A 24,424-nucleotide genomic window follows, 5' to 3' on the forward strand; every position below is an offset into this window, starting at 1 on the left:
TATTAAAAAAGAAGAAGAAATCCTGAATGGAATCTCCTCCCCAGCCTGGTTTTCCAGTTTCTGCCTACAGCAGCTGGCCCTGACTCAGTCTCCCCTGTTAGGGTGTCTTCGAGGCAAGAAACACGTTTGAAAACCTGCGTATGCTTGGCACGGTGGGGCCTACCCCTACTGGCCCCTTTATCATTCACTTACTTACTCGCTGGGCCCGTACGTACTGAGTCGCTCTTCTGGCCCAGGCAGTGCATCCTGTGCTGGGGACGAGCCTTGCGCTTTGTGCACATCCTGGCCCCTTCTCTTCTCACCAATGTCACCACACCCTCGGTCCAAGGCACCTGCCCTCCCTTGCTCCTCCTTTCGCACGGGGGTCGCGTTTGGGCTTTCTTTGGCCCTGCGGACCTCTGAAGCAGGTGAGGGAGGGTGGAGGGCTGGCAGCTGCCCCCAGCCCACCCTCCCGCCCGGCTCCAGGGACATGGCTCAGCCAGGCTCTGGCCGGGTCCGAGCCACCCCGCCTCCTGGAACCGCCCTGAACTTTGTTGTTTCCGCTCAGACTCCGGGGGTCCCTGCTCCTGGGCGTCCTGCCCCCAGCGCCCTGGGCCCTGGTGCTTGGTGCCGGCCGCGGGAGCTGCCAGCTTTTTGGAATTCCTAATCGCTCCTGGCCCCGGTGATTGGCTGCTCAGCTCTGACCCCACTTGGGCTGCCGCCTGGTTGGATAAAAGGGGAATCTCCTTGGGGCTCCAGAGCATTAGACACCGGAGGGGGCACCTGGGACCAACTTCGCGAAGCGGGGAGCCCGGCGGGGGGGTGGGGGGAGCTAAAGACCCGCGGCCTCGGCCCCTCCAAAGAGCCGGGAGATGACGGGAAAAGCGGGAGAAGCGCTGAGCAAGCCCAAATCAGAGACAGTGGCCAAGAGTACCTCGGGGAGCGCCCCGGCCAGGTGCACAGGGTTCGGCATTCAGGAGATCCTGGGCTTGAACAAGGAGCCCCCCAGCTCCCACCCGCGCGCTGCCCTCGACGGCCTGGCCTCCGGGCACTTGCTGGCGGCGCGCTCCGTGCTCAGCCCCGCGGGAGTAGGCAGCATGGGGCTGCTGGGGCCCGGGGGGCTCCCCGGCTTCTACGCGCAGCCCACCTTCCTGGAAGTGCTGTCCGACCCGCAGAGCGTCCATTTGCAGCCGCTGGGCAGAGCGTCGGGGCCGCTGGACACTAGCCAGACGGCCAGCTCGGGTAGGTGAGGGCAAGGCTGCGTGGCTACCTGACTCGCGGCGAGAGCCGGGACCCCACGCCGTCGGCTCTCGCTTGCACCGCAAGGCCTTCTCTGGGAGCAAAAGTTCACGCCAGGCTGAAGGGTCGCAGCGCGGCCTGGGGCCCGCGCGCCCGGGCGAGGGTCGCGGGGATGCTCCGGGCGCCTCCCGGTTTCCTCCCCAGCGTTTCGGGCCGCCGCGCTGTCCTCTCGTCCTGGCGTGGGTCCCGGCTCTGATGTGGCGCCAGTCGAGGCCCCACTGGAAACAGGGCTGGGAGTGTCGGAGCCCGCGAGGCGGGCTGGCGGCCCCCGGTGTCTCCACTCCACCGCCGCCCCAGCTTCCCCGACGACCCGGGAAAGCTGGGCTCGGTTCCGTGCGCCGGCGGCCAGGCAGCCGGTGCCAGCTTCGGCTCCTGCCCAGGTGCCCGAAGTGATCTTTTCCTTTCTCCTTTTTTCCGGGCCGAACTCCCCGCGTTGGTCAGTTAGGATTTATTTTTCGCCCCACGAGCTTGGACAACCCGGCCAACGCGGCGGCTGAATCGGCCTCGATCGGATTCCACCGAAGCGCCACAGTGAATAGGGTCCCGGCGCCTCCGGGGTCCCCGGTCCCTTGGGTGACCCCGCCGCGCCCTCCCCGGGCCAGTTTCCCCTCCTGGAGGCCCCGCCCGCTCAGTGATTCCCCCGATTTTTCGATACCGTTTTATTTATTTTTATTCGGAGGGGCAACGAAAAGTGTCGCGCCGCAGTGTCTCCAGTCTCCAGCCGGGGCGCGTCGTGCGTTCTCTGAAAAAGGGGGCTGTGCCGAGGGAGACCCCAGCCCTTCCCGGCACCCAGCTCCCTGCGCCCCAACTCCGCTCCCTGGGGCCAATTTTGGGGCCCGGTGCGATGGGGCTGCAAGCGCAGGGCAGGGCGTGGAGCCCAGAGCGCCTCTGGGGGTCTCCGCGACACCCCTTTGGGCCGCCTCGTTCCCCCTCTGTCCCTGCTCCTGCAGCGCTGGGGCCTGTGCCTCTTTTACAACGAAATCTGCTCAAAACCTCCGGACCGGGCGCCGGCGTGGGTCGGGCCGGCCCGGGCTATGAGACGGGGGCAGCCTCGAGGAGGCCTCCCCGGGCAGGCGGAGCGGGTCCCCGGCGCCGCTGGAGGCGGTCGGGGCTGGGGCCCTGGCGGGTTTGGGACGCCTGGCGTCCCCAGCGTTGCCCGGCGCGCCCCCCATTCTGCCGCATGTGCCTCCGCCCGCTTTTCAGATTCTGAAGATGTTTCCTCCAGCGACCGAAAAATGTCCAAATCAGCTTTAAACCAGACCAAGAAACGGAAGAAGCGGCGACACAGGTAAGGCCCCCATGGCTCCTCCGCCACTTCTGCTCGCCCACCCCTGCCACCCCCGTTTGGGGGTCGGGTCTCTCGGGCCCGGTGTCCGTCGCCTCCAGATGTGAGGTCCAAGGCTGCGCCCGGGCGAGGAGAGTGGCCGTTATCTGGGGACATTTTCCCGGGCCTCGGCGCCCGGCTGCGCCCGGCCAGGATGCCGAGAGGCCGCCGGGGAAGCGGCACCGAAAGGAAAGGCCCCGGCCCGAAACCAGAGCCATGGAGGGGCTGGCGGACCCCGTGCATGCCCGCATCCCCGCAGCGCGAGAGCCTCGCACACCTAGCGGCGGGCCCCGGGCCCCGGGCCCCGTCTCCCACCCAAGCCGGCTCCTCTGCCTTCTGCCCGGCCCCCGTCCTCTCCCGCGGTCCCTGTGCTGACGACCCGCTGCCTTTCTGCTCCCACCGTCCCCGAAATCTCGAGCGTGATTTCTGCGTTGATGGGAATTTCCCCGTTAGGCTTCTTCTGTTTTGTGGTCCTGAAAAGGTAGCTTTTCTTCTGTGAGCCTCAGTTTCCTTGTCTGTAAAATGGGGAGAGACAGGGGGCCGTGTGGGCCGGATGAGCCCACCAGCCCTAGTTGAAGTGGAGTGGGCTGCACTGGGGTGCAGACTAAGTAGAGAGGTTTTGGTTTTTTCTAAACATGTCTTTAAACAGGCATTACTTGCACAAAGTTAAAATTCAATCCGTGCGGAGAGGTGTATCCTGAAAAGAAACCCCCTGACCCCAGATCCGCACCCACACCCGTGGGCTACCAGTTCCTCGTGTAAATTTACCAGAAGCTTCTAAAGGAAATAAAAGGGCAAAAACCAAAGGTCTCCCTGACTTTCTGCAGGCGCTGCCCCCGGGACGGTACCCCAAACCTCTCGGTGTCTCCCGACCTTTCCCGCCCCCGCCGGGGCGCCCCCTTCCTGCCCGCTCCTCTCCCTCTTCGCCCCGGTTTGTCCTCAGCCCCTTGGCACCCTTTCTCTCGGGGCTTTTCTGTGGACCCCTCTTCCTTAGCTCTTGGAAACCCCACTGTCGACCCCCAACTGTGCAAAGGGCTCTTCCCCTTCTCAGACGCCAACGGGCCCCGGCTCACATGAGGGTGAACTTGGATGTGGTTGCTCGGTTTGCTCCTTTCAGACAGCTGTCTGTTTTTGTTTAGTTTGTTTGGTTTTAAACGGAATTTTTTTCTAGTCGCGATCCTGGGTCCCTTTTTACATTCATTTTCCCAACGAATATCCATTAAAACCTCTTAGGCTCCCATCATCTGCTGGCCCGGGGGTGGCTAATCTTGCCAGCTCCCGGCCGGGGTCCGGGGACCAGGACCAGACCACAGGTGGGCGCACAGGTGCAAGTCGGGCTGAACCCTGCTAATCCCGGGAGTGGGGGAGGGGTTCCCAGGCAAGACGGGCGCTTGGAGCTGGCGGACCCCCAGCCCGAAGTCCGTGCTTAAGCTTCCTGACCCTCTGTCCTCACCTGCCACCTTCTCCACCGGGGCACCCAGCGAAAGCGGACAACAGCTTGCCACCTGCCCTGCGTTTGGGGCTAGTGCTGGGGCACGAGGGGAGCAGATTTGTGCGGAGAGGAGGATGGCCACTGACTACCAGTGCGGTTTCTTTCTTTCTTTCTTTTTTTTTTTTTAATGTGTGTTCCTGAGCTTCTCTCCTTTGGGGATTTCAGAGAAGAGCCCCTGGACTCTGGGGGTGAGAGCCGGGCATCGTTTCATTGCCCAGAAACACAGGAGACGAGGCTGAGGTTGGGGAGGGAGGAGAGGGCGGGCCAGCAACCGAGGCAGCCTCGGTTCTCCTCCTCGCTTTCCCGGGAACGCTCAGGCGGGACATGGTGGGACCCCGGTCGGCCTGGGTTCCTGCTGACTGCCAGGAGCAGGGGTTCGGGGTCACACTGTGGGAGCGCAGGGAGGCCCCCTGGGGAGTGTGTCGGCACCATCAGTACTGGTGTTCGGTCTGAGACGGGAATGAGGGGAGGTTGGGGAGATGCAGGCTGTGTGGTGTTTGCAGCGTGGGCTCCCTGATCTGAGGCTGGCACCTGAGTGGTGTTGAATGACCTATCCTCAGCCTTCTGTTTGGATCTGGCCGAGACAACTAAGTGCCTCAGTTTCCCTCGTTTTGAAAAGAGCTTGCATGTTTGGGTTGTTTGTTTTGACGACCCGTCCCGGGGCCCTTCAGTAAGGGGCAGGAGAAAAATAGAAAGCAGCAGGTTTTCAAAATTCTGAAGAAATAACTTTGTTTCCACAAGCATTTCATCTTGGGCCCCCAGGAGAGGAGGAGAAACAATTCAGAATCAAACCAGTCATTTTCTATAAAGAGCAGAATCCTTCTCCCTCACAATCCCCTGCGTTATCCCTGGACACCAGCACTAGGAACGGAGGAGCCTAACTCGGTACATCTTCCTGCGTTTGGTTGAGGGTGAGGGTAGCAGTGGGGGACCCCAACCCCCTGTGCTGGTCCCAGGGTCCAAATCCCAGAGGCTTAGCAAGGGAGGCACCAGATTTGTAAGTGAGTGTGTAGAATCCGGACTCTATTGCCTGTTGGCTCGTTGATGGGGGAGCAAGATAAAGGTCCCTTAGAACTTGGTGAAATTTAAGATCTGAAAAGAGAAGAATCTGTGTCTGTGAGCGGGTGTGTAGTGTGTTTATTCCAGAAAGGAGGTCTGTGAGCCCCTGATGTTGGAGGAAGAATTTTGCGTATCAGAGTATACTCGTCTGCACGATTTCCTGGGGTGAGAGGGGGTAGCTTTTACCAGCTTCTGAAAGCAGGTCCATGCAAACTGCTCTGTGGGGTTGGGGGCTGTGGAGGGACGTCCTCTCACGGCGACCGAGTGCCCCCCCACGGGTGGGCCACTGAGCGTGTGTAGTGGTTGGTTGGAATGTGGCCCTTGCCTCCTGAGCACAGGAAGGCATGGGGTGCCTTCCCCTTCCCGCTCCCCACCCCCAGCTCTGGGAGCAGCTTTAAGAAGCTGGTGGACCAGGCGGGCAAGGAGGGCGGAGTGTCGGGGTGGGTGAAAGGGTGGTAAACTCACCTCTCAGGTGTGCCACGCTGGGGTCGCAGCGGCACTGGATCCCCTGGTGAGGCTTAGAACTTGGAGTGCCATTTGGAAGGTCCACTCTCTGTCCCACAGAGGAGCCCAGGGAGCAGGTCCCCTCGGGGGGAGGCGTTTGGCTACCTGGCTGCCCTCACCCTTGGGAGGGAGGAGGAAGAGGGGGTCTCTGAGGTTTTCTGAAATTCCTATATTAACACCATTCCCCCAAAAGCACTTTCAGAGAGAGATTCCTATAACGAAATGCCTCCTGGGGCTGAAATAATGCCCCCCCCCAACATCACCAGGAGGGTAGTGTGGGCCCTCAGCCTGGAATGAGGAAAAGTCAAGAGGGTTAAGCTATGAGTGTGTGTGTGAACATCTGTGCATGCATGTGCACATATGAAAGTGTGTGCACATGTGTGTGCAAGGGAGTTTGTATCTGATTGTGCGAGCCCCTGGGTTTGGGGCCTGTCCAAGAGGCGTAGGGAAGGGCCACTCTGTCCTATCTGGGACAGGCTCGTCCCGTTTCCAGGGCCCTGAGTGTCTGGTTTTGCCTCCCTCAGGACAATCTTTACCTCCTACCAGCTGGAGGAGCTGGAGAAGGCATTCAACGAGGCCCACTACCCCGACGTCTACGCCCGCGAGATGCTGGCCATGAAAACGGAGCTGCCAGAAGACAGGATACAGGTAACAGAACCCCAAGTCCCTCTCTCTCCCATGTCCCCATTCTTGGGGATGTGGATGGCCCAGGCTCCAGCCCCCTTGCTGTGAGTGCCTGCTGGCCTGTGGTTACGTTCTCATGAGTAGTTGGGTATTTGCTGAACACCAACCTTGTGAGGTGGGCACCTCTGGGGGACAAGAGACTCAGTAGATGTGGCCTGGCCCGCTGTTCCAGACCACAGACTTCCTGAGGGGTAGTTCTCACAGACTCTGCGGCCCCGTGGTGGGAGAAGGAGCTCCGGGGAGGTCCTGGGGTCTGAGCGCGGTCTCCGTTGTGCCAGGTGTCCCCTCTGCACAGCTGTCTGCTCTAAGGCCAGAGGTGGCTCCAGGCCTCTTGGGTCCCTGGGAAGAGTGACTTCTAGCCCTGACCCCAGTCCATTCCCCTTCCCTCTGCTCCCCTCTCCACAGGAAGTGGTTGCCTCCCCTTCCTGCTCCCCTCACCTCCATCCCCCTGCGGCCCCTTCCTCCTCTCACAACTTGACAGCTGGCCCTGCCCCGAGCTCCTGCTCCTTCCTTCTCCAGGTCTGGCCCAGAATGTGGCGGGGGACAGGTGCTTGCAGGTGCGGCTCAGTAAGCCCTCATGCTCTCCTGGAGGGTTCTGTCTGTACGAGCACACACTGATCTGGACCTGGACATCCTCGGCCGGGGAGGTGCAGGGCCTCCTTTCATTAGTGACAGGACCTTCCCAAGTCCAGAACCCCCACCCCCACCCCCAGCTGGGCAGGACCGGGGCTGCTTCATCCTTTCTCTGGGAGAAGATGAAGTCTGATGATTTCTAGATGGGGCCTCCACAAGGAGGAAGAGTGAGTGACGTGGGAGGAACATTCCCCAAAGATTTGGGTTGGCCTTAGCGGGGTCACAACCTTACCCAAAAGATGTTCCCGTCACCTCAGTGGTCCAGAGTAGTTCACTACTGAGGCTGGGAAGTGGGGGGCCTGACTTCCTGAAACCCCTCTGCTCCAAGCTCCTCCCAGTCATGGTCCTTTTTTGTCTCCAGGTGGGCGGTACTGGGGGCAGGGGGCGGAGCTAGAGAAGGAGCCACAGAAGGTGTGGTGGGTGCCTCTGTGCCCTCTCCCTGGAGAACCAGAGAATGGAAATGAGGCATGAGCTGCTTTTCCAGAAGAGCCTTCCTCTCGCTTGGAAGTCTATCTGGAATTCCAGTCAACGGCTTTAGGCACCGACACTAACAATAAGCTCAATTATTCGTAATCAGATTATCTGCGCATCACCATGCATCATGGCCCGGATCCCTCACTCCCGCCCCCCGCGGGGTTACTGTAGGGTAAGGCTGGGTGTTGACTCTGAATTTTGTGTGTGTGTAATTTTGTCTGTGTAAGCCAAGGCCCAACCCCGCTGATGTGTTGGGGGGACCTCTGCCTGGCCTCCATTAGCACAGAGTTGGCTATTACAAGTGTCTGGATGGGGTGGGTGCTTACACACTCCCTGCTGGGAGACCCCACCTGGGCACTACTGACCAGAAGGAAGGAACGAACAGCTTGTCCCTTCCCATTCAGTGGGTTGTCTTAAAACCTGCGTGGCCCTGGCAGTGGTGGGTGGGAGTGCTTGTAACTGCTGTTAGAGATGCCTCGGCACATGGGGGCTGGGCTCCTTTACGTTCCCCGGGGGGTGTCTGTGGGCTGGTGTCTGAAGCCACCAGGGCCAGCAGGGAGGAGCGGGGCTGAGGGTTAAGCGGTCGCCCCGGGGCTGTGAGTTTGGCTGTGGAATGTGTGGCTGCGGGAGAACTGAGGCAAGACTCTCTCCACGTCTTTGAGCACCGCATGGTTCTTTGGCCAAATGCTGTCCCCAGAAGGTGTTTGTGAGCTGTCAAACAGTCCTGTCCCTAAATGTTTCACCACGTGGCCTGGAAAAGGTCTTAGCGTGTATCAGCCACAATCACAGCTATAATTTACACAACAGTTTCCAGGCACTGGCTGTTCTAAATGTGCTGTGTGCACAGGCGAGGCAGGGAGGTCTGGCGGTTATGGGGCACCCGTTCTCGAACCAGACACCAGACTGCCCGGGTGTGAGTCCTGGCTTCGCCACTTGCCAGCTGAGTGACTCTGGACCAGTCACTTACCTCCCAGAGCCCCCAACTCCTCATCTGTAACATGGGGTGGCAGCGGCTCCTGCAGTCGCGATGAGCCGTGTGTGTGCTGCGTTGCACATGCCCAGTGCTCCCTCGGTTTCAGCATAAGTCCTGGTGGCAACTGGTGGACCATTAGCCTCCTTTTGTTACTGAGGAAACTGAGGCATAGTAATTTGCCAAAGCCACACAGCTAATAAGTGAGGGAACAAAGGGACCTAGGTCTGCATCTGAAACCCACTTGTTCACCACCTCCTGCTCGGGTCTGAAGCCTGTGCTTTGACATGAAACGAGGGAAAAGAGATAGTTTGGGGTCAGGTGGGAGGCCTGTGTCAAATATCTTCTTTTTAAAAAATTTTTATTTATTTATTTTTAGAGAGGGGAAGGGAGAGAGGGAGAGAAACATCAATCTGTGGTTGCCTCTCATGCGCCCCCGACTGGGGACCCAGCCTGTCACCCACACAGTCTGGGAATCCAACTGGCCACCCTCTGGTTCGCAGGCTGGCACTCAATCCACTGAGCCACACCAGCCAGGGCAACACTTCTTTATAAAAATAACCAACATTATTCAGCACCAGGTACTATTTTTAAAAATAAAAAACAAAAAACCTCACTCATAAAATAATTACTTCTTCGACGGGGTGAAACACGAGTCTCCCCACCGCCCACCAGCAGCCCCTCCAGTGGTAACCGGTTTCCTTTGTTTTTTTCTAGAGACAGTTTTCGTTTGTTGCCAGGGAATCAGAGCACCCGTGAGCTAGGTGCCACTCCTATTCCCATTTTACTGATGGGGGCAGAGGCCAGAATGCAGACCCGAGTCCCTGCAGAGTCCAGAGCAGTTGCTTCACCCCACGGTCACCCGTCCAGTCATTTCCTCTCAAAGTGCTGAGGTGGGAACAGGTGTCTGAAGATGGAAAGCCACCACTCCGGAGCTGGTCCCCACCCCCAGCTATCAGCCAGAGGCCTCTGTGTGTGTGTTAGGGGACGTGGGGGTGGGGGTGGGGAGGGCAGTTATGAGAAGCTCCATGTCTGGAGTCAGGCGTTCGCCAGGTGGGTGCAAAAGTTACTGGACTGGCTGTCAAGGACCCGAATCTTCGTTCTGGCTCCGACACCCACCAGGCTTAGCAGAAGCCAGGTCACTTCTCATCTCTCAGTTTCCTCATCTGTTAAAAAACTAAACCCCTGGCCCTGGCTGGTGTGGCTCAGAGGACTGAGTGCCGGCCTGCAAACCAAAGGGTTGCTGGTTCAATTCCCAGTCAGGGCACATGCCTGGGCTGCAGGCCAGGTCCTCGGTAGGGGGCATGCAAGAGACAACCACACATTGATGTTTTTCCCCTTCTCTTTCTCCCTCCCTTCCACTCTCTCTAAAAATGAATACATAAATAAAATCTAAAAAAAAAGTAACCCCCTGGGTATTTCTGAGGTCTGCAGCCTAATATCTAATGAGAGCCCAGTGTAGACACGAAAAGTCCAACACAGCCACTTCTGTGCTGTTTCCCTGCCAGCAAGCCAAGCTCTGAGCCTCTAATTACTCATTGGTAAAATAATAATAATAGTGTTTCCCCAAATGCCAATTTAACAGAAGCATTCTTCTTCTTATTATTATTAAAGATTTTATTTATCTTTAGAGGGGAAGGGAAGGAGAGAGGGAGAGAAATATCAATGTATGGTTGCCTCTCATGCGTCCCCTGCGGGGAACTGGCCTGCAACCCAGGCATGTGCCCCGACTGGGAATCTAACCATGATGCTTTGGTTCACAGGCCCACAGAAGCATTATTATTACTGGCATTATTAAGTGTTTCCATTGACCCAGGTATTAAGTGCTTTCTATGCCTCATTCCATTAAGTCCTCGCAGCAGCTACATGAGTTAGATGCTCTTCTCACCCCCACTTTCTGGACGTGGACAATGAGGGCCTGAGAGCTGAACTAAGTGGTAGATGCACTCAAACCCAGTGCTCAGCGACTGTCACGTGAGAGCACCTGAGGGAAACAGGGAGGCCTCGCTGCCCAAACCCGGGTGATCAGTGCCGGCAGCTGTGATGACCCGCTTCCTCCGCCATAGGCTTGGACAGCAAGCAGCTCCGCTGGCAGCTCTCTGGGTGGGGGAGGGGAGGCACCGTGTGCTGCTGGAGGAAGAAGAGGTTCCGAGTCTCTCTACCGAGCTCAGGCACGCCATCCTCTTTGTGGCTCCAGAAAGTGCTGAGCTCGGCCTTGCGGAAGCCCCTGCCAGGTGTCAGGTCTGGGGAAGAGGAAATAGGTTTCCAGACCGATGTTCATTCCTCTGTGAGATCACCTGCTCCTAGAATTATACAATCAGGGTGTATGTGTATATTCACTTACTCGTTTACCATATTCTTTTCTGATAAAAATCGTACTTACTAAAAATGCCTGCACAGCAGAGATGTGGACATGCAGAGTGGGCCGAGCCCGCATCTCCCCGCCAGGTCTCACAGCTCCTGGCTGCCCGGCAGAGTTTGGAGTCTCTGACCGGCGCTGCTGGATTCCGCCTTCTTTAAAGCGGGCCCTGCCTAAGGGAAGGGAATGAAGTTTCGGGAAATTATATTCCAGAAGTAAGAAGATAGGCACCCAGATGGGAAAGGGTTGCTGTGTGTCTCAGCCTGGGACATTTATTAGAGTCACTAAGCCACTTAAAAATTTTTGTTATTTTTCTATTACAGTTGGCATTTAATATTCTACTAGTTTCTGGTGTACAACCTAGTGGTCAGACATTTTTTAAAAGATTTTATTTATTTGTTTATAGAGAGAGGAAGGGAGGAAGAGAGGGAAAGAAACATCAGTGTGAGAAAGGAGATACATCAAACAGTTGACTCTCCCATGCCCCCAACTGGGGACCCGGATCACAACCCAGGCATGCGCCCTGCCTGGGAATCGAACCAGCAACCTTTTGGTTCACGGGCCAGCACTCAATCCACTGAGCCACACCAGCCATGGCTAGACATTTAAGTCTTGCACTCACCTGACACCTTATATAGTTACTACAGTACTATTGAGTAGGTCCCCCAAACGGCACACATTGGCAGTCACAAAATAGCCACAGCGTTCTCACATATCCATGCAGGGCTCCCACGCCCGGCAGTTCTGATGTAACTGGTTTTGTGTGGAGCCCGGGCACCCACATGTTTTTGAAGCTCTGCAGGTGCTTGTGCGCAGCCAGTGCAAAAACGCCGCATCAGAGACTCAGGAAAGGAGTTTCTGTGTTTTGAGTGGGTTAGGTTAAGTGGGAGAAAGTGGGGTTTTGGGTGAGGAGATGGGCTGGGGAATAAGATGACCTCTCAGGGGTGCAGGGAAGGATGCTGCCTGGGGCTCACTAACAGGAAGAATGGGCAGAGCTGCCCCCTAGTGGACATCGGGGGCTGCGGCCAGGCCAGGTTTCTCAGCCTGAAGCTGGGATTGAAAGGGGTGTGCTGAAGTACAGTGTCAGAAGTGCTGAGTAGATATGGAATGTGAGGTCGTTAAATCACACCAGCAATGAGCCCAAATTAATCAGCTTCCAGCTAGAGGAGAGGAGATGCCGGGTGAATGTGACAGAAACTGCCACATGGCCGACAAAACCAGGCCTGATGGCAGGAGCGAGAGTAGGGGGCTGGGTCTGGGGTAGCCAAGTGACCAGAATGTGGAAAAAGCATCCTATTGTGCAAGATGTCTCCATGTCTCCTGGTGGGGGGCACAGTCCTGGAAGGTCTGCAGAAGGTTTTTGGGAAAATCCTTAAGGGAAGGAGCCCTGGGCATGCCGTCCTGGGGAGATCCAGAGATGGGGCTATGCCAGACGGGAGCTGTGAGGTGACCACAGAGGCCGTGGCCCAGCCGCACCTGCTCGTACAGGTGAAAGAGCTGGTAGAGGTGCCTGGGCTGCCTGATGTGCACCCTTGCAGCAGACAAGCCCAGCAAGGAGCCCTTCCCCAGGTCCAGTCCATCCCTGGAGGCACAGGCTCTCAGGATGCTTTGTGCCAGCCGTGGAGAGAGCAACTGCTGACGGGCAGGGGCATTCCACCTGGGCTTCCTCAGAGCCAGTGGGGCATCACCTTTGGGGGGAAATGCACCAGGAAATCCAGGCTCTTTCCAGAGCCAGAAGATCTTCTCAACACAAATTTGCCTGGGGCTTCAAACCTGGTGACTCGGTGTCACCTTCTCAGGAGCTCAGAGCCCTGACTTGTAAGGCAGGGCTCTGATCCTCACTGGCACCTCGACGCAGGTTCTCCCAAGAAGAGGGGCAGTCTCCTCTAGAAAGTGGGCAGTCAAGGAAGTGAGGGGGAGAGGGGCTGCAAGAATAGTTTGGGCCTGTCAGAGCCACGAGATCAAGTAGGGAAAAGGGCCCAGATGCTGCCCAGGGATCTCAAAGGTGAGAGATGGGGGGACCGGGCTTTATGCAAAAAAGTGTCACTGACCATTTGTTGGAAAGCAAAGCGTCATCTCGTTGCACATTCACCTACAAAACTCATACAGTGTCCAGCCAGTTTTCTAGTTCTTACTACACGCCAGGCATTTCCCATGCACTATCTGTTTAATTTTTACAACAAACCTGAGGAAGCGATATCACAGGCAGATGAGGAACTGGAAGTCAGAAAGGTTAAGAAATGCATCCAAGGTTACAAAGGCAACTAGAGACCGACAGGGTCCCCAGCCTTGGTTTTCTAGCTCCCTACTGATCCCAGCTGCCTTGCAGTGAGGGCGGGGCTCTGCCTGGTGTTCTCTTGCTTCTGTGCCTCCAGGGTTTGGAGTATATTAGAAATGTGGGAAGAGTTGCAGGGGCGTTTGTTCGACCCTCCAGATACCTAGAGGGGAAACTAGAGGCTATCTGTATTAAAATCTTAGTCCGAAGGTTAGTTCTGTCCTTGCTCCCCACACTGCCTCCCCCCCCCCCAAGTTGTCGTTCTTACTGTCATCCAGCCTTACTAAAGGGCATGTGGAGGAGGCCAGCGGGGCAGGTAATGCCGATGATTAACCCGTCCCTTGGGTGGAGACTCCCGCTGATTTTCTGCACCTCCACTGAAATAAGTAGCAATTATTGAACACCTTCTATGTGACAAGTACTGCTTTTAAGCACTTTCACTTATTTCATTAACCCTCAAAACAGCCCCGAAAAGCAGGTATTCTTATTTTTATATCTAAAAAGACCGAGACTGAGAGAAGGCAAAGTAACTTGTCCAAGATCGCATAGCAGTTTTTGTCAAAGCTGGGGATTCTGGTTCAGGACAGGCTGACTTCAGTGCTTCTTGCAAACTTTTAAGTTCTGTTAACACATGCTGGTTGCTTCCAGGAAGGGGAGAGAAAGGCAAATGTGAAGAGTGGTTAGGGTTAATTCTAATGCCTTGTCTGTTCCCCTCCAAGGCACCACCGCCACAGCTTCCCTGCCAATCGTCCTAAAAAGAAATTGTTTTGGCTGTACAGGTTTACTCCATGAATTGGAGCAGCATCTGGCCTTCGCAGAGAGCCAGGCATTCCAGGAGCCCATAACCCAGGGTCCGGATGACTCCTGATTTGAGTGACCAGCTGGCGCCAACTCCCCTGGGGGTGTGCAGGCAAAGTCTGGTCTGCAGACCAGTTATTCATTTCCCCAAATTAGGAGACCCAGGTTCATCTTAGGGCCCCAGCTACGAGTTGAATCCCAAGTCTGCAACCCTTTCTTGAGTGTTCGGGTAATGACAGTGTTTCTATTTGAGAGCCTGCGCCCCCACCCGCCCATCTGAAGCACTGAGGCTCACGAAATCCCAGAGAAGCAGGGGCAGCACACCTTCCCGGGCATCCACACTGGGGGAGGGGTCGCTGCCTTTGTGTGTTCCACAGACCGGTCTCCAGAATCCGTAAATCCAAACTGTGCTGCAAGTGAGTTTGGAATCAAAACTCGTTAGTGGCATGACGCCGGACAGGACCCTGTTTATACCTCTGAGCGTGACTATGTATAGGTTTTGCGGCAGGAAGCCAGCTAATGGATTTGATTATAATGTGCTGCTGCCGCCGCCGCCGCTGCGGGGTGTTATGTAACACGTGGTATATGCGTCACCCATTCTTTCCGAAATCCAAAACATTCTGCAGTCAGGTTCCAGTTAAGGGGTGTGGCCTTGTCTTACGGTGCACTGTGTTCAAGCAGGAAGGTCATCTCCTGACTAGGAAACAGATGGCTGGCTTAGACTCATAAAGAGAGCCTTCCCAACCCTCTGTGGTCGGAGGAGGCGCCTGGAATTCCGTCCCCCAGGAGTTCACTCTTTGCTGTCTTCTCTGAGAGGTGGATGAAACCAGAAGTCGCTTATATCTGTGTGTGGCTTAGTCCTTTTAGATTGATCTTCCGTGGGAGAAGACAGCTTGAGACAAGTGGGTACTCGGAGAGGGCGACCAAGCGCTAATGGAAAGGAGGATGGAAGGGACAGAGGTCTCAGGCAGAGCCAGGCCAGGACTGGGGCCAAGTCAGCGCGGCTCATCGCCCTGGCTCTCTAACTTTAGTGCACGGAGTGCAGCCGTTTAATGGCCCTCGAATTATGGACAGTCTTTCCTGGGCAGGGGTCAGTCAGGGCTGTCTGGGCCAGGACCAGGGGAGGCCCTGCACATTGGCTTTCCAGCGCCCCCAGGACCCGGTGGTATCAAAAATATGTCCCACCCTAGAGGGGGCCAGCGATCGTTTTCTAATGGTTCTGGCCAATGTCCTGATGAAAGGCTGGGGGCATCTGAGGGCAAGGTTATTTACTAATGGAGAAATGCCAAAACATGGTTACACACGTGGGTCAACTTAAAGTTGTGCGTGGACGGCGCGGTCTTTCCGCAATCCCGCACAGCGAGTCTGTGACTGCTGGTCTGTTTGGGGCGGTGGGGGTGTGAGGAGAGGCGGCTGGGGCGCCCCCTGCCGGATGCGGCCCGCCGCGCTCAGCTGCAGACTCGGGGCTGCCGTGAGCGTCGGGGCGCTCACTCCGCCACCTGGCGGCAGAGGCGGGAAGGGCCGGGCGCGCCGACTCACAGCCCCGCGGGCCGAGGCAGCAAAGGGTTAAGCTGTCAGCGGCGCGATGTTAAACAGGTGTCAAAGGCGCCCCATATATCTGCAGATTGAAATCAAATTCTTTGCCGTATAAAAAGATAAATTACCCAGGCGCTGCTGCGCGTCCCACTCATCACGCCAGCGCCAGACGGCAAGCAATTTTTTTTTTTAATGTGCTAACGACCTAATCAAGCAATCAAGTCTGAGAAGATTGCAGAGTGACCGGGGCAGCCATCTGCCGGCGAGCCCCGCATTCATTTCCCGCGCCCCCGCGCGGGGCGGAGCCGGGGAGGGAGCTGCCGCGGGGAAGAGGGGAAAAATCCTAAACAAATTAACACCCAATTTTCCCCGTCTAATTAGTTAAATGAGAAGTGTTTGGGGTCCCCCGGGGAGGGGAGAGGCGCGCGGCGCGGCTCGCGCTGCCTCCCCAGCATTAATTAGTGCGGGTCAATGCCACGGCTCCCGGGAGAGCAGCCGCTTTAATTTCCCGTGATATTTCAGTGCCTGAGGCCCATCGATTCAAACTGAAATTAACTTATTTTTCAATCAGCCCAGGGCTGCCCCTGGGGGCGACTCTTCTTTTGCCGCCTCCTGAATAGAGCTGGAGCAATTTTTCATCAAAAGCTGAAACCTCCGCTTCCGAGGGCGGGGGAGGGGGCCGGAGGGAAGGGGAGGACCGGGCGAGGCGAGGGAATGGAAATCGCAGAGGAAACTAATAGATTTCTCCAAAGCACCTCTGCCCTCCCCTCTGCTCCCCACTTCCCGGGGCTCCAGGGCCAGAGGGGCTGCGAAGGGTCAGGTGGGGCTCGGCCCGCCTGGGGTCCTTGCAGCACCCACCAGTTTCCTGCGGGCCTCACACCCACTTGAGGGACAGTGCAGTGCCCCTGGTTCTGGCTCTGGCTCCTGTCAGCTGCTGGAAGTCTCAGGAAAGCTGCTTTGGGAGGCCCAGAAATCTCCCCTCCCCCAGGCATGGCAGGGGCCCTGGAAGCTCCTCCAGGCAGGGCTGGAGAACTCCAGGCACCCCCAGGTCAACACCCTTCCCCATTCACACCTGGCATCAGTCGGTTTAGGGGCCAGAGAAACCTTCCCCGAGAGTGCCCCCAGCCACGCTTTCCTAGGTCCTCACTCCCATTTGCCTCTCACACCACTGAGAATTTTGGCTTTCTTCCCTGACTCGGGGACGGCCCCCAAGTCCCCCAAATGCCATTCGGAGTTAGGTCCATAACTGAGGAGAGCAGACAGACGGACGGCACTGTGGCCTGGCAGAGCGCAGGGCTGGGAGCCTCCCCGCCTCTGCTTTGGGACTGGGGCCGTTCCCAGGCTCCAGGATGTCAGGATGCAATGCCCTTTGCTCCGTCCAAGGCCTCCCTCACCTGGAAGCCTTCACGGGACTGCTGTAGGCCCTGGAGTCCTGGTGGAGCGGGAGCTCTGGACACCACCATTCCGAGCCCTGGAAAGGAATCTGTCCCTTGGCCAGTCAGAAAAGAGATGCTGTTTATTTCCAGAAGGTGTGAGCTACCTGTCACAAGACAGCCACCAGGGTCAGGCCTCTCAGCTGCAGACTGAGGACCACACTGGGAAATGTTCACCTGCAAGAATCTGTCCTAGAGGCATCCCCATCCCATCCAAAAAAAAGAGAGAGAGAGAGAGAGATGGAGAGGGAGACCCACTCCACCCAACGTGTTCTCACGTGTCCTCATTCTGGTGGGCTCCGCTGAGCCTGGAGGAAGCCCCTGGGTACCGTGGGACAGGTGAGCTTGAGTAAGGACAGCCACCTGGAGAAACCAGGAGTCACGAGCTCCACAGACCTGGGGCAGAGCCCAGGCCCAGTGCCCCCCGGGGCACACCCCTGACCTGGCCATCTGCACCTGCAGGTCTGGTTCCAGAACCGCAGAGCCAAGTGGAGGAAGCGAGAGAAGTGCTGGGGCCGGAGCAGTGTCATGGCGGAGTACGGCCTGTACGGGGCCATGGTGCGGCACTCCATCCCCCTGCCCGAGTCCATCCTCAAGTCTGCCAAGGATGGCATCATGGACTCCTGTGCCCCGTGGCTGCTGGGTAAGAGCCCACACCCTCCTTGGGGCCCTGCCCCCGCAGCAAGGAGAGTGGGCTCCATGGGGGAGGGGACAGAGCCCTGGAGCAGAGACCTGGCCACAGCAGCCGATGGGAGGCGTTCCAGAGCAGGCCTCTCCTCTCCCTTGGGCGGCTCCAAGGCCAGGCTGGGCCTGGGGCGTGGTGTCCACCCCTTGTACCCACCATCTATGAGTGCCTAGGACCTTCGTCCTGGACAGGTCCCGACTGTGGGTTCTTCTGTCCTCTGAGGAGAGTGTGACTGTGGCCCCAGGGTCTGCGCCCTTTCTTCCCTTGTGGGAGGTGGGCTTCTGATGAGTGAAATTGTCCCTCTTGGACTTGGGGGGCCCCTAGGTCCCTTTGGCCACCATTCTGGCTTTGCCCGGAGGACTTCTTCCCACTAAATCTCTCCACCTGCTGTCTTCCTCCACCTGCCATCTGGGAGCAGCACCAGCCTGTCTGGGGTTCTAAGATCTGGAATCCCAGGAGGGAGGGATGGGGGGGGGCAAGTGCGGGGCTAAAGAAGGGAGAGAACCGGCTGCCAGGGGACCAGGCATCCGGGGCCTCGCTGGGAGGAGCCCTCTGCAGCCCTCCCGCTGCCCCGCCGCGCCCTGGGACTTGCGTGACTGCGGTGTGTGAAGTAAGGCTTTCTGCTCGTCCTTAATTCTGGCCTCTCTCTATCTTTGCCGTTTTCAGTTCAAGATGGCTTTCCCAGGCGCTTTTCTAAACCCGAATACCAACAATTCTTTCTAGGAATGCACAAAAAGTCGCTGGAGGCAGCAGCCGAGTCGGGGAGGAAGCCCGAGGTGGAGCGCCAGGCCCTGCCCAAGCTGGATAAGACGGAGCTGGAGGAGCGGGGCCCCGACGCCCCAGCGGCAGGCATGTCCCAGGAGGAACTGAGGGAGAACAGCATCGCGGCGCTGCGCGCCAGGGCGCAGGAGCACAGCACCAAAGTGCTGGGGACTGTGTCGGGGCCCAGCAGCCGGTCCCGGGGCGGAGAGGAGCCAGAGGAGGAGGCCGTGGACGAAGACAGGCCGGCAGAGAAGCTGAGTCCGCCGCAGCTCGAGGACGTGGCTTAGGTCAAAGGCGCGCTGCCACTGCAGCCCCAAGGACTCTGCTCTTCTCGGGGCCTGCGGTGCCGGGTGGTGCTCTCCGAGGGAGGGCCCAGCCTGGCCTTGGCCCCCGCCCCGCCCCACAGGCCCTCCATGACCCCAGGTGACTTCAGACACAGCTCAGCTCTGGCCAAGGCTTTGGGCCGCGCTGAGACACCCCCCTCCTAGCCTTGACCTCTTCACATCCTCCTCTTCCCAGCAGCCCTGCCTCAGAAGCCTTTTTGCTGCCCGAACCGCCCCCTCAAGCCGCTTTCACTCAATCCCCTGGTGACTTGCACTGTCCAGACCATACCCCACTGTGTTCTCCAGCCGGGAGCCCTCTTCCCAGCTCTAACTGACTGCGGTTCTGCTCCTCCTTCTCCCCACCCCCAGGCTCAAAGCCCATTGCCTGCCACCGCCCTGTTAGGGATTGAGGACCTGCACTCCAGGGCCAATGTCCTGAGCACCCCAGTCCTCTTCCAAACTCTGCTCCCTCAGCCTCTTCCTTCCTGTGGGCCTGGGTGTGCGTCTCTACTGTGCGAATGTACTGCCCTGCAGGCCCTTTGCTCTACCCCATCAAAGGGGCCCGGAGTCCAGGGTAAACTTGGGAAGGCTCAGCCTGGGCCCCTCGGCCACCCTCCATCTCATGCCCTCCACAGTCACACCCAGGAGCCTGCCCTCTCCACACGCAGCCTGCCCCAGTGTTCCTCCCCGCACAGCTGCCAGCACTGCATGTGCTGGTTGTACAACTCCTGTCATGAGTCCAGGGCCCGTGCCCTGCTGCCAGGGGCACTGCTCACAAACACCGAGGCTCTCTGCACTGTTGGGGCAGCCAAAGGTTCTCCCCGGGCCCTCGTGGTTGTGATCTAAGGCATCCCAACCCCCCTGAGATGCTGCCTGGGACCCTGGCCCGCTGTGCAAGGCACCCTTCCCTTAGAGCTTCTCGCAGATTCCCGGTCTGCATGTGCCCTGCCTTGGAGCAACCCAATCTAGCTGTTTAATGAAACCCTGGGAAGCCACAGACCTTGACTCAAGTTCATCCAGGCTGTCCTTAGGGAGCCCAGCCTGGAGTGAGCCTGGGGCTATACACAGTCATCAAGGGTTGGTCACAAGAAAGGTATAAGAAAAGTCTTGAAGGAGAGCAAAGCAGGAGCTGGTACTAGACCCAAAGGAAGCAATGGGCACGCACCTTCACGCCAGGTGCACCTCCAGCGGAGTAAGGCAGACGGTGACTGTGCTGGAGCAGGGGCGGGCGGCTTCTTCTGTCCGCTGATGAGAGGGCCCGTGCGTACGGACCGCAGCCGTACTCCACCCCCACCAGGCACATGGCCCCTCAGCCCCATGGCATTTCTTCACCCTCCCACCCACTTCTGCAGGGGACACCTCAAGAGAGAGAGGCTTGAGACGGTGAATTGGGGCTTTAATTCCCCATGAGAAGTTGATTTCTTCCCCATCAAGTTCACGGAGCTCTCCCCTGTTCTTCTCGTCTTTGTCCCCGGTTGGTTTGGTGTGTTAGACTGTAGCCCCTGGCGTGTAAATAATGTACATAGAGTGAGAAGAAAGAATCTGGATATCGAGGTGTTTGAAATACGGAACTGTAATGACTTCTAGGTATTCTAAACCTGTGATTTCTGTGCCATTTTCTGTAAAGATCCAAGTAAGAATAAAATTGGTGTAAAAACAGCAGGGGAAGGGTCCAGGTGTCCTCCCTGGGTGAGGAGGGTTTGTGTGTGTGTGTGGGCAGCAGAGAAAGCAAATCCATGAAGTCATTTTTAGGTCAGAATTGCTAGACTCTTTTAAAATTGCTCCAACTGTAGAGGCGCTGTGGCCTGCCTTTCTCCACTGGGTGGCATTTGTCATCTTTGAGTGGCATTTATCACTGTGATAGGGGACCCTCCTCCACTGCAGGCACATCTAATGTCCCAGCCCTTGACTTCCCTCCTGCTCCCCACACGGGGGATTACACCGACCTTCCCCTCTGGTACTTACCTGCAAACGGCCCTCACACCTTAGGTGAACCCACAGCCTGCCTTGGCCCCCAAGAGTTCCGACCCCCTTCCTTTTGTGTACATGTGTGCACTTGAAGAACTCACGTCCCGACATTAATTCCACAACAGCAAATGGGACAGGCCACGCTCTCTGGAGCCGAGCGTCAGGGGAGCCTCTGCTAGGTCCCTGTCACAGAGAAGCGAGAACGTAGGATAAACAGCCAAGGAAGACCGCCAGGGTTGCTGCAGACTTGGGGGGCCGCCTGCTGGGCCGTGCGCTGGATGGAATTACCCACTGGACAGCAGGGAGCAGAATGGAGAGGGTACGTTTGAGAGTTGGCTCAAGAAAGCTCCTAAGATCATTTCAAACTGACTCAGAGGTGGAACTCACTGGCACCCCTGGGCTAGGAATGCCCTGGCCTCACCCGCTCAGCCCCAGCAGCCACCCTTCAAGGCCTGTCCGCCAGGGAGGGCTCAGACCCTGTTGTCCCAGGGCCCACGGGACAGTCCTCTGTTAAAGCATTTTCTGCATTGTGCTGGGACTTACAAGTCTGTCTACCCCTCAAGGCTGATTTCTTCAAGGGCGGGGATTATATCTTCCTCATCTCTATCCCCAGGGCCCACCAGAGGGCCTGGCACTGAATCCATTGGTGAATGAATGAATGAATCATCTTCCCCTAACTCATCCATTTGTCCACTAATTTAAAAACACGGAGTATCGGTGTACCAGCCAGTGGACAAGGCCCTAGGATCAGGTGGTGGGCAAAGTAAAGGCAGATAGAAGTCAAGTAATCACACAAATAAAATACAAAACTGTAACTGTTCTCAGGTGTTGGAAGTGTGAGCTAAGGGACTGTGAAAACAAAACCAGGGGCCCTGCCCAGGCACCTCGGCTGGTCAGGGTTGTCCTGCTGAGCCAAGGTCGCGGGTTCAGTCTCCTGGTCAGAGGACATGCAGGAATCAGCCAATGTGGAGGGAGTGGGAGGAGTGGGGGGAGCGGGGGGGGGAGCGGGGGACGTGGGGGGAGCTGGGGGTAACATTAGGACACTGTGATAGCATAAACAATAAAAAAATTGAACTAAAAAAAAAGAACCAGTCAATGAATGTAATAATGGGTGAAGCAACACGTTGATGTTTCTCTCTCTCTCTCCATTCCTCTCTTAAAAAAAAAACCAAAACGAAACACAAAAAACCCCACATAAACTTGGATCAAGGTGTTTAACCTTTGAGGCCTGTCTCTCCCAAGCTCTAAATCACGATAACATCTGCTCAACCGCTCTCGCCCAGTTGCAAGGTCCCACGTGAGCACAAGGGAAGGATGGCCACACCAAGGCAGCCTCGGGCCCGGGGAATGTCCTTGGCAGCTGCCCACCCTCAGATCTGGGGGACAGTTGGGACACTCGGAGGCTTGGGGGCTGCCAGCAATCCTCCCGGGCAATCACCTCAGGGAATTAAGCCTGGGAGGAGGCATGCAGCTCTCTGCAGAGGGACATCACGGAGGGGAGAGGCGAGGGTACTGCAAAGGGAGGACGCTGGACGGGAGAGGAGGGGCCTGGACAGCAGGGCCAGACAGGGCAGCACAAGCAGAGCCCTTGCAACGTGCTGCCTGTGCTCCCGGGGGGCTTCTCGGGGTCCCAGTGCCTGGAAGGGAAATGTTAGTCCCGGCTCCGCGGGCCCAACAGGCTGAGTGCACCAAGAGCAAGAGTGTAAAAGGGCAAGGAGCCCTGATTTATGAGGGCTGTGCGGAGCTGCTCAGCAGGCCTGGCAAGGACAGATGAGCAGGAGTCAGGCGAAGAGGAGGCAACGACAAGGAAGGGTGGGGGAGACCCTGAGGCCCCGTGCTGTGGCCTGCAAGGAAGTGGGGCCATGACCAGCGGGGGGTGAAGGGGGTGCTCAGGGACTGGTCCATGTGGCCTCCTGTCTCCCGCACCCCGGGCTCCCTGGGGACCTGGAGTCTTCCTCCTGCACCCAGCAGAGCTGCAGTGCCCTTTCCCCTCAGACTCCCCCAGGGAGTGGAGGCGCGGCCCACCGGGTTCATCGGTTGTAGCAAAGTTTCCAGCTATTTGGTAGAAGTTAGTCACAGGGGAAATGGACGGAGGGGTTTCCTGGAACGCTCTGTGCGGTCTTTACCATCCTTCTATGAAACAGAAATTGCTATAAAATAAAGTTTATTTAAAAAATAAACTACTTTAGCTCTGACCCGGTGGCTCAGTTGGCTGGGCACTGTCCTGCAAAGCGAAAGGTCGCCAGGTCGATCCCTGGTCAGGGCACTTGCCTGGGTTGCCAGTTCGGTCCCGGGCGGTGGGGGGTGGGGTGGGGGGAGAAATGTGCGTGGGGAGAAATGTGCGTGGGAAAGGCTGGGAGGAGCAACCGATTAGATGTTTTGCTCTCATGTCGATGTTTCCCTCCCTCTCATTCTCCTTCCCTCCCCTTCTCTAAAAATAAATAAATAAAATCTTTACAAATAAAATAAAGAACTAGTTCTTTTCTAGAGGGAAAGAACAAAGGAATTTGGGGGGTCAGCTCCTTCTCGTCTCTCACCCCAGGGCTCTGTCTGCTGAGTTCCCGGTTCAAACTCCTCAGCACCACCCAGCACCGAGACCCACCTCTGGGGAGCTGAGACTCGTTCTGTCTCCTGGTAGTTCCTTGACGCCTCTTTCTTCTTTTTTTTTTTTAAGACTTTATTTCTTTATTTTTAGAAAGGGAAGAGGAGGGAGGTAGAGAGACACTAATGTGAGAGAGAAACATCAATTGGTGCCTCGTGTACACTCCCCAGCCAGGTACCAAACCCGCAACCCAGGCCTGTGCCCTGACTGGGAATCGAACTGGTGACCTTTTGCTTTGTGGGAAGACTCTCAACTAACTGAGCCACCGGGTCAGATCTTTTCTTCTCTAGGTCTCTCATCCTCTCCTCCTGCCTGGCTGTTCCTCAACTCAGACAGCGGTGAAGTCCCTGCCCGGTCACAGCCCGGCCACAGCCCGGCAGGCCCAGCAGCCCCTGCTCCAGTAACTGCTCACTCTCATTCAGACCGATCCCTCCCAGTGCGAACTCTTCGCCGTGGCTGTCAGCTTCCCACACCCCCTGCCCCCTGACTCCTCACCTATCAGCCGAGAGCCCCATCTGATTGTGGCTCTGCTCCCGGGGTGGACTTCAGGGAGTCTGTGTGTGACAGGGAGGGGTCAGGGTCAGGGAGTGATGCGGTGGCCTCCCACAGCGATTTCCAGTTTCTCCTGGTTCAATTCTACTGTGCTGGCTGCACTTGCTGACTCATGCCACATTGCATGTTTGTGTTAAGTTTCAACAGTTTTTTTTTACTGTGAGGAACTTGGCTCGCCTACGTATTTTTTCCAGCCCTCACCTTGGGCCTGGTCTTCCGTCCCTGTGTGAGCATTTAAAATGCAGCTGCCTGGTCTGTAGTCACCTGCTGGCCCCGTGCAGCACCACTGCTCTGGCTTCTTCAGTTACGCGTGAAATGTGTTGTTATTACACTTTATTCATCTCTAGGAGATTTAACGAGAATGTTTTTCGCCAGCCTGGTCCAAGGCACTTTGTGCCCTGTAAGGGGCTGTAAAATCCAAACAACATGATCACCTCTCCGGCCCTCCCATCAACCATCCCCCCCGCCTGTTCCCCGTGGGGACACTCCCCCGGTTCTGATGTCAGGCTTTCCAATGGGATCTGTTTCATCTGGTGCCCATCAACCCCCTCCTATCATGGACACCTTCCTCTCCATCTGTCCTCTCCATTCAGAAATGCCAAGGAGGCCGTGCCGATACGTAATGGTTTGGTTGGGCAGGGAAACCATGAAAACGTGAAATTTTCTTCCGGCCTTTGTTCGGCTGGATGCAGTTGTGGCTGGAACAGAGCAAG

General features: G+C 57.1%; 1 protein-coding gene and 1 long non-coding RNA gene across 3 annotated transcripts; one reads left to right on the forward strand and one right to left on the reverse strand.

Moving 5' to 3' along the window:
• Nucleotides 1–768: 768 nt before the first annotated feature.
• VSX2 (visual system homeobox 2) lies at nt 769–20,244 on the forward strand. Of its 2 annotated transcripts, none has more exons than XM_037128077.2 (5): nt 769–1,221; nt 2,482–2,566; nt 6,182–6,305; nt 17,282–17,462; nt 18,171–20,244. In XM_037128077.2, exons 1-5 carry the CDS (start codon nt 852–854, stop codon nt 18,551–18,553), a joined length of 1,143 nt encoding a protein of 380 aa, XP_036983972.2. In that variant the 5' UTR covers nt 769–851; the 3' UTR covers nt 18,554–20,244. The 2 variants fall into 2 exon arrangements, with proteins under 2 accessions (XP_036983972.2, XP_036983980.2); XM_037128085.2 differs by having other exon boundaries at nt 18,228–20,244.
• On the reverse strand, nt 20,014–24,050 carry LOC119036341 (uncharacterized). The gene is made up of 3 exons (XR_005079973.2): nt 23,655–24,050; nt 20,659–20,740; nt 20,014–20,091 (listed from the first exon to the last, which is right to left on the reverse strand). It is a non-coding gene; the product is annotated as an uncharacterized LOC119036341 (long non-coding RNA).
• Between the last annotated feature and the right edge of the window lie 374 nt (nt 24,051–24,424).

This window comes from Artibeus jamaicensis, unplaced genomic scaffold (assembly GCF_021234435.1).
Source record: "Artibeus jamaicensis isolate MK-2021 breed Jamaican fruit bat unplaced genomic scaffold, CSHL_Jam_final contig_851, whole genome shotgun sequence".
NCBI classification, from domain to species: domain Eukaryota; kingdom Metazoa; phylum Chordata; class Mammalia; order Chiroptera; family Phyllostomidae; genus Artibeus; species Artibeus jamaicensis.

Bases quoted from the DNA above. Each gene is read 5' to 3' on its own strand.
- VSX2 (XM_037128077.2), top strand. From the start codon at position 852: ATGACGGGAAAAGCGGGAGAAGCGCTGAGCAAGCCCAAATCAGAGACA. The intron at 1,222-2,481 runs GTAGGTGAGGGC...CCCGCTTTTCAG, and splicing joins TAGCCAGACGGCCAGCTCGG to ATTCTGAAGATGTTTCCTCC. The intron at 2,567-6,181 runs GTAAGGCCCCCA...TGCCTCCCTCAG, and splicing joins CGGAAGAAGCGGCGACACAG to GACAATCTTTACCTCCTACC.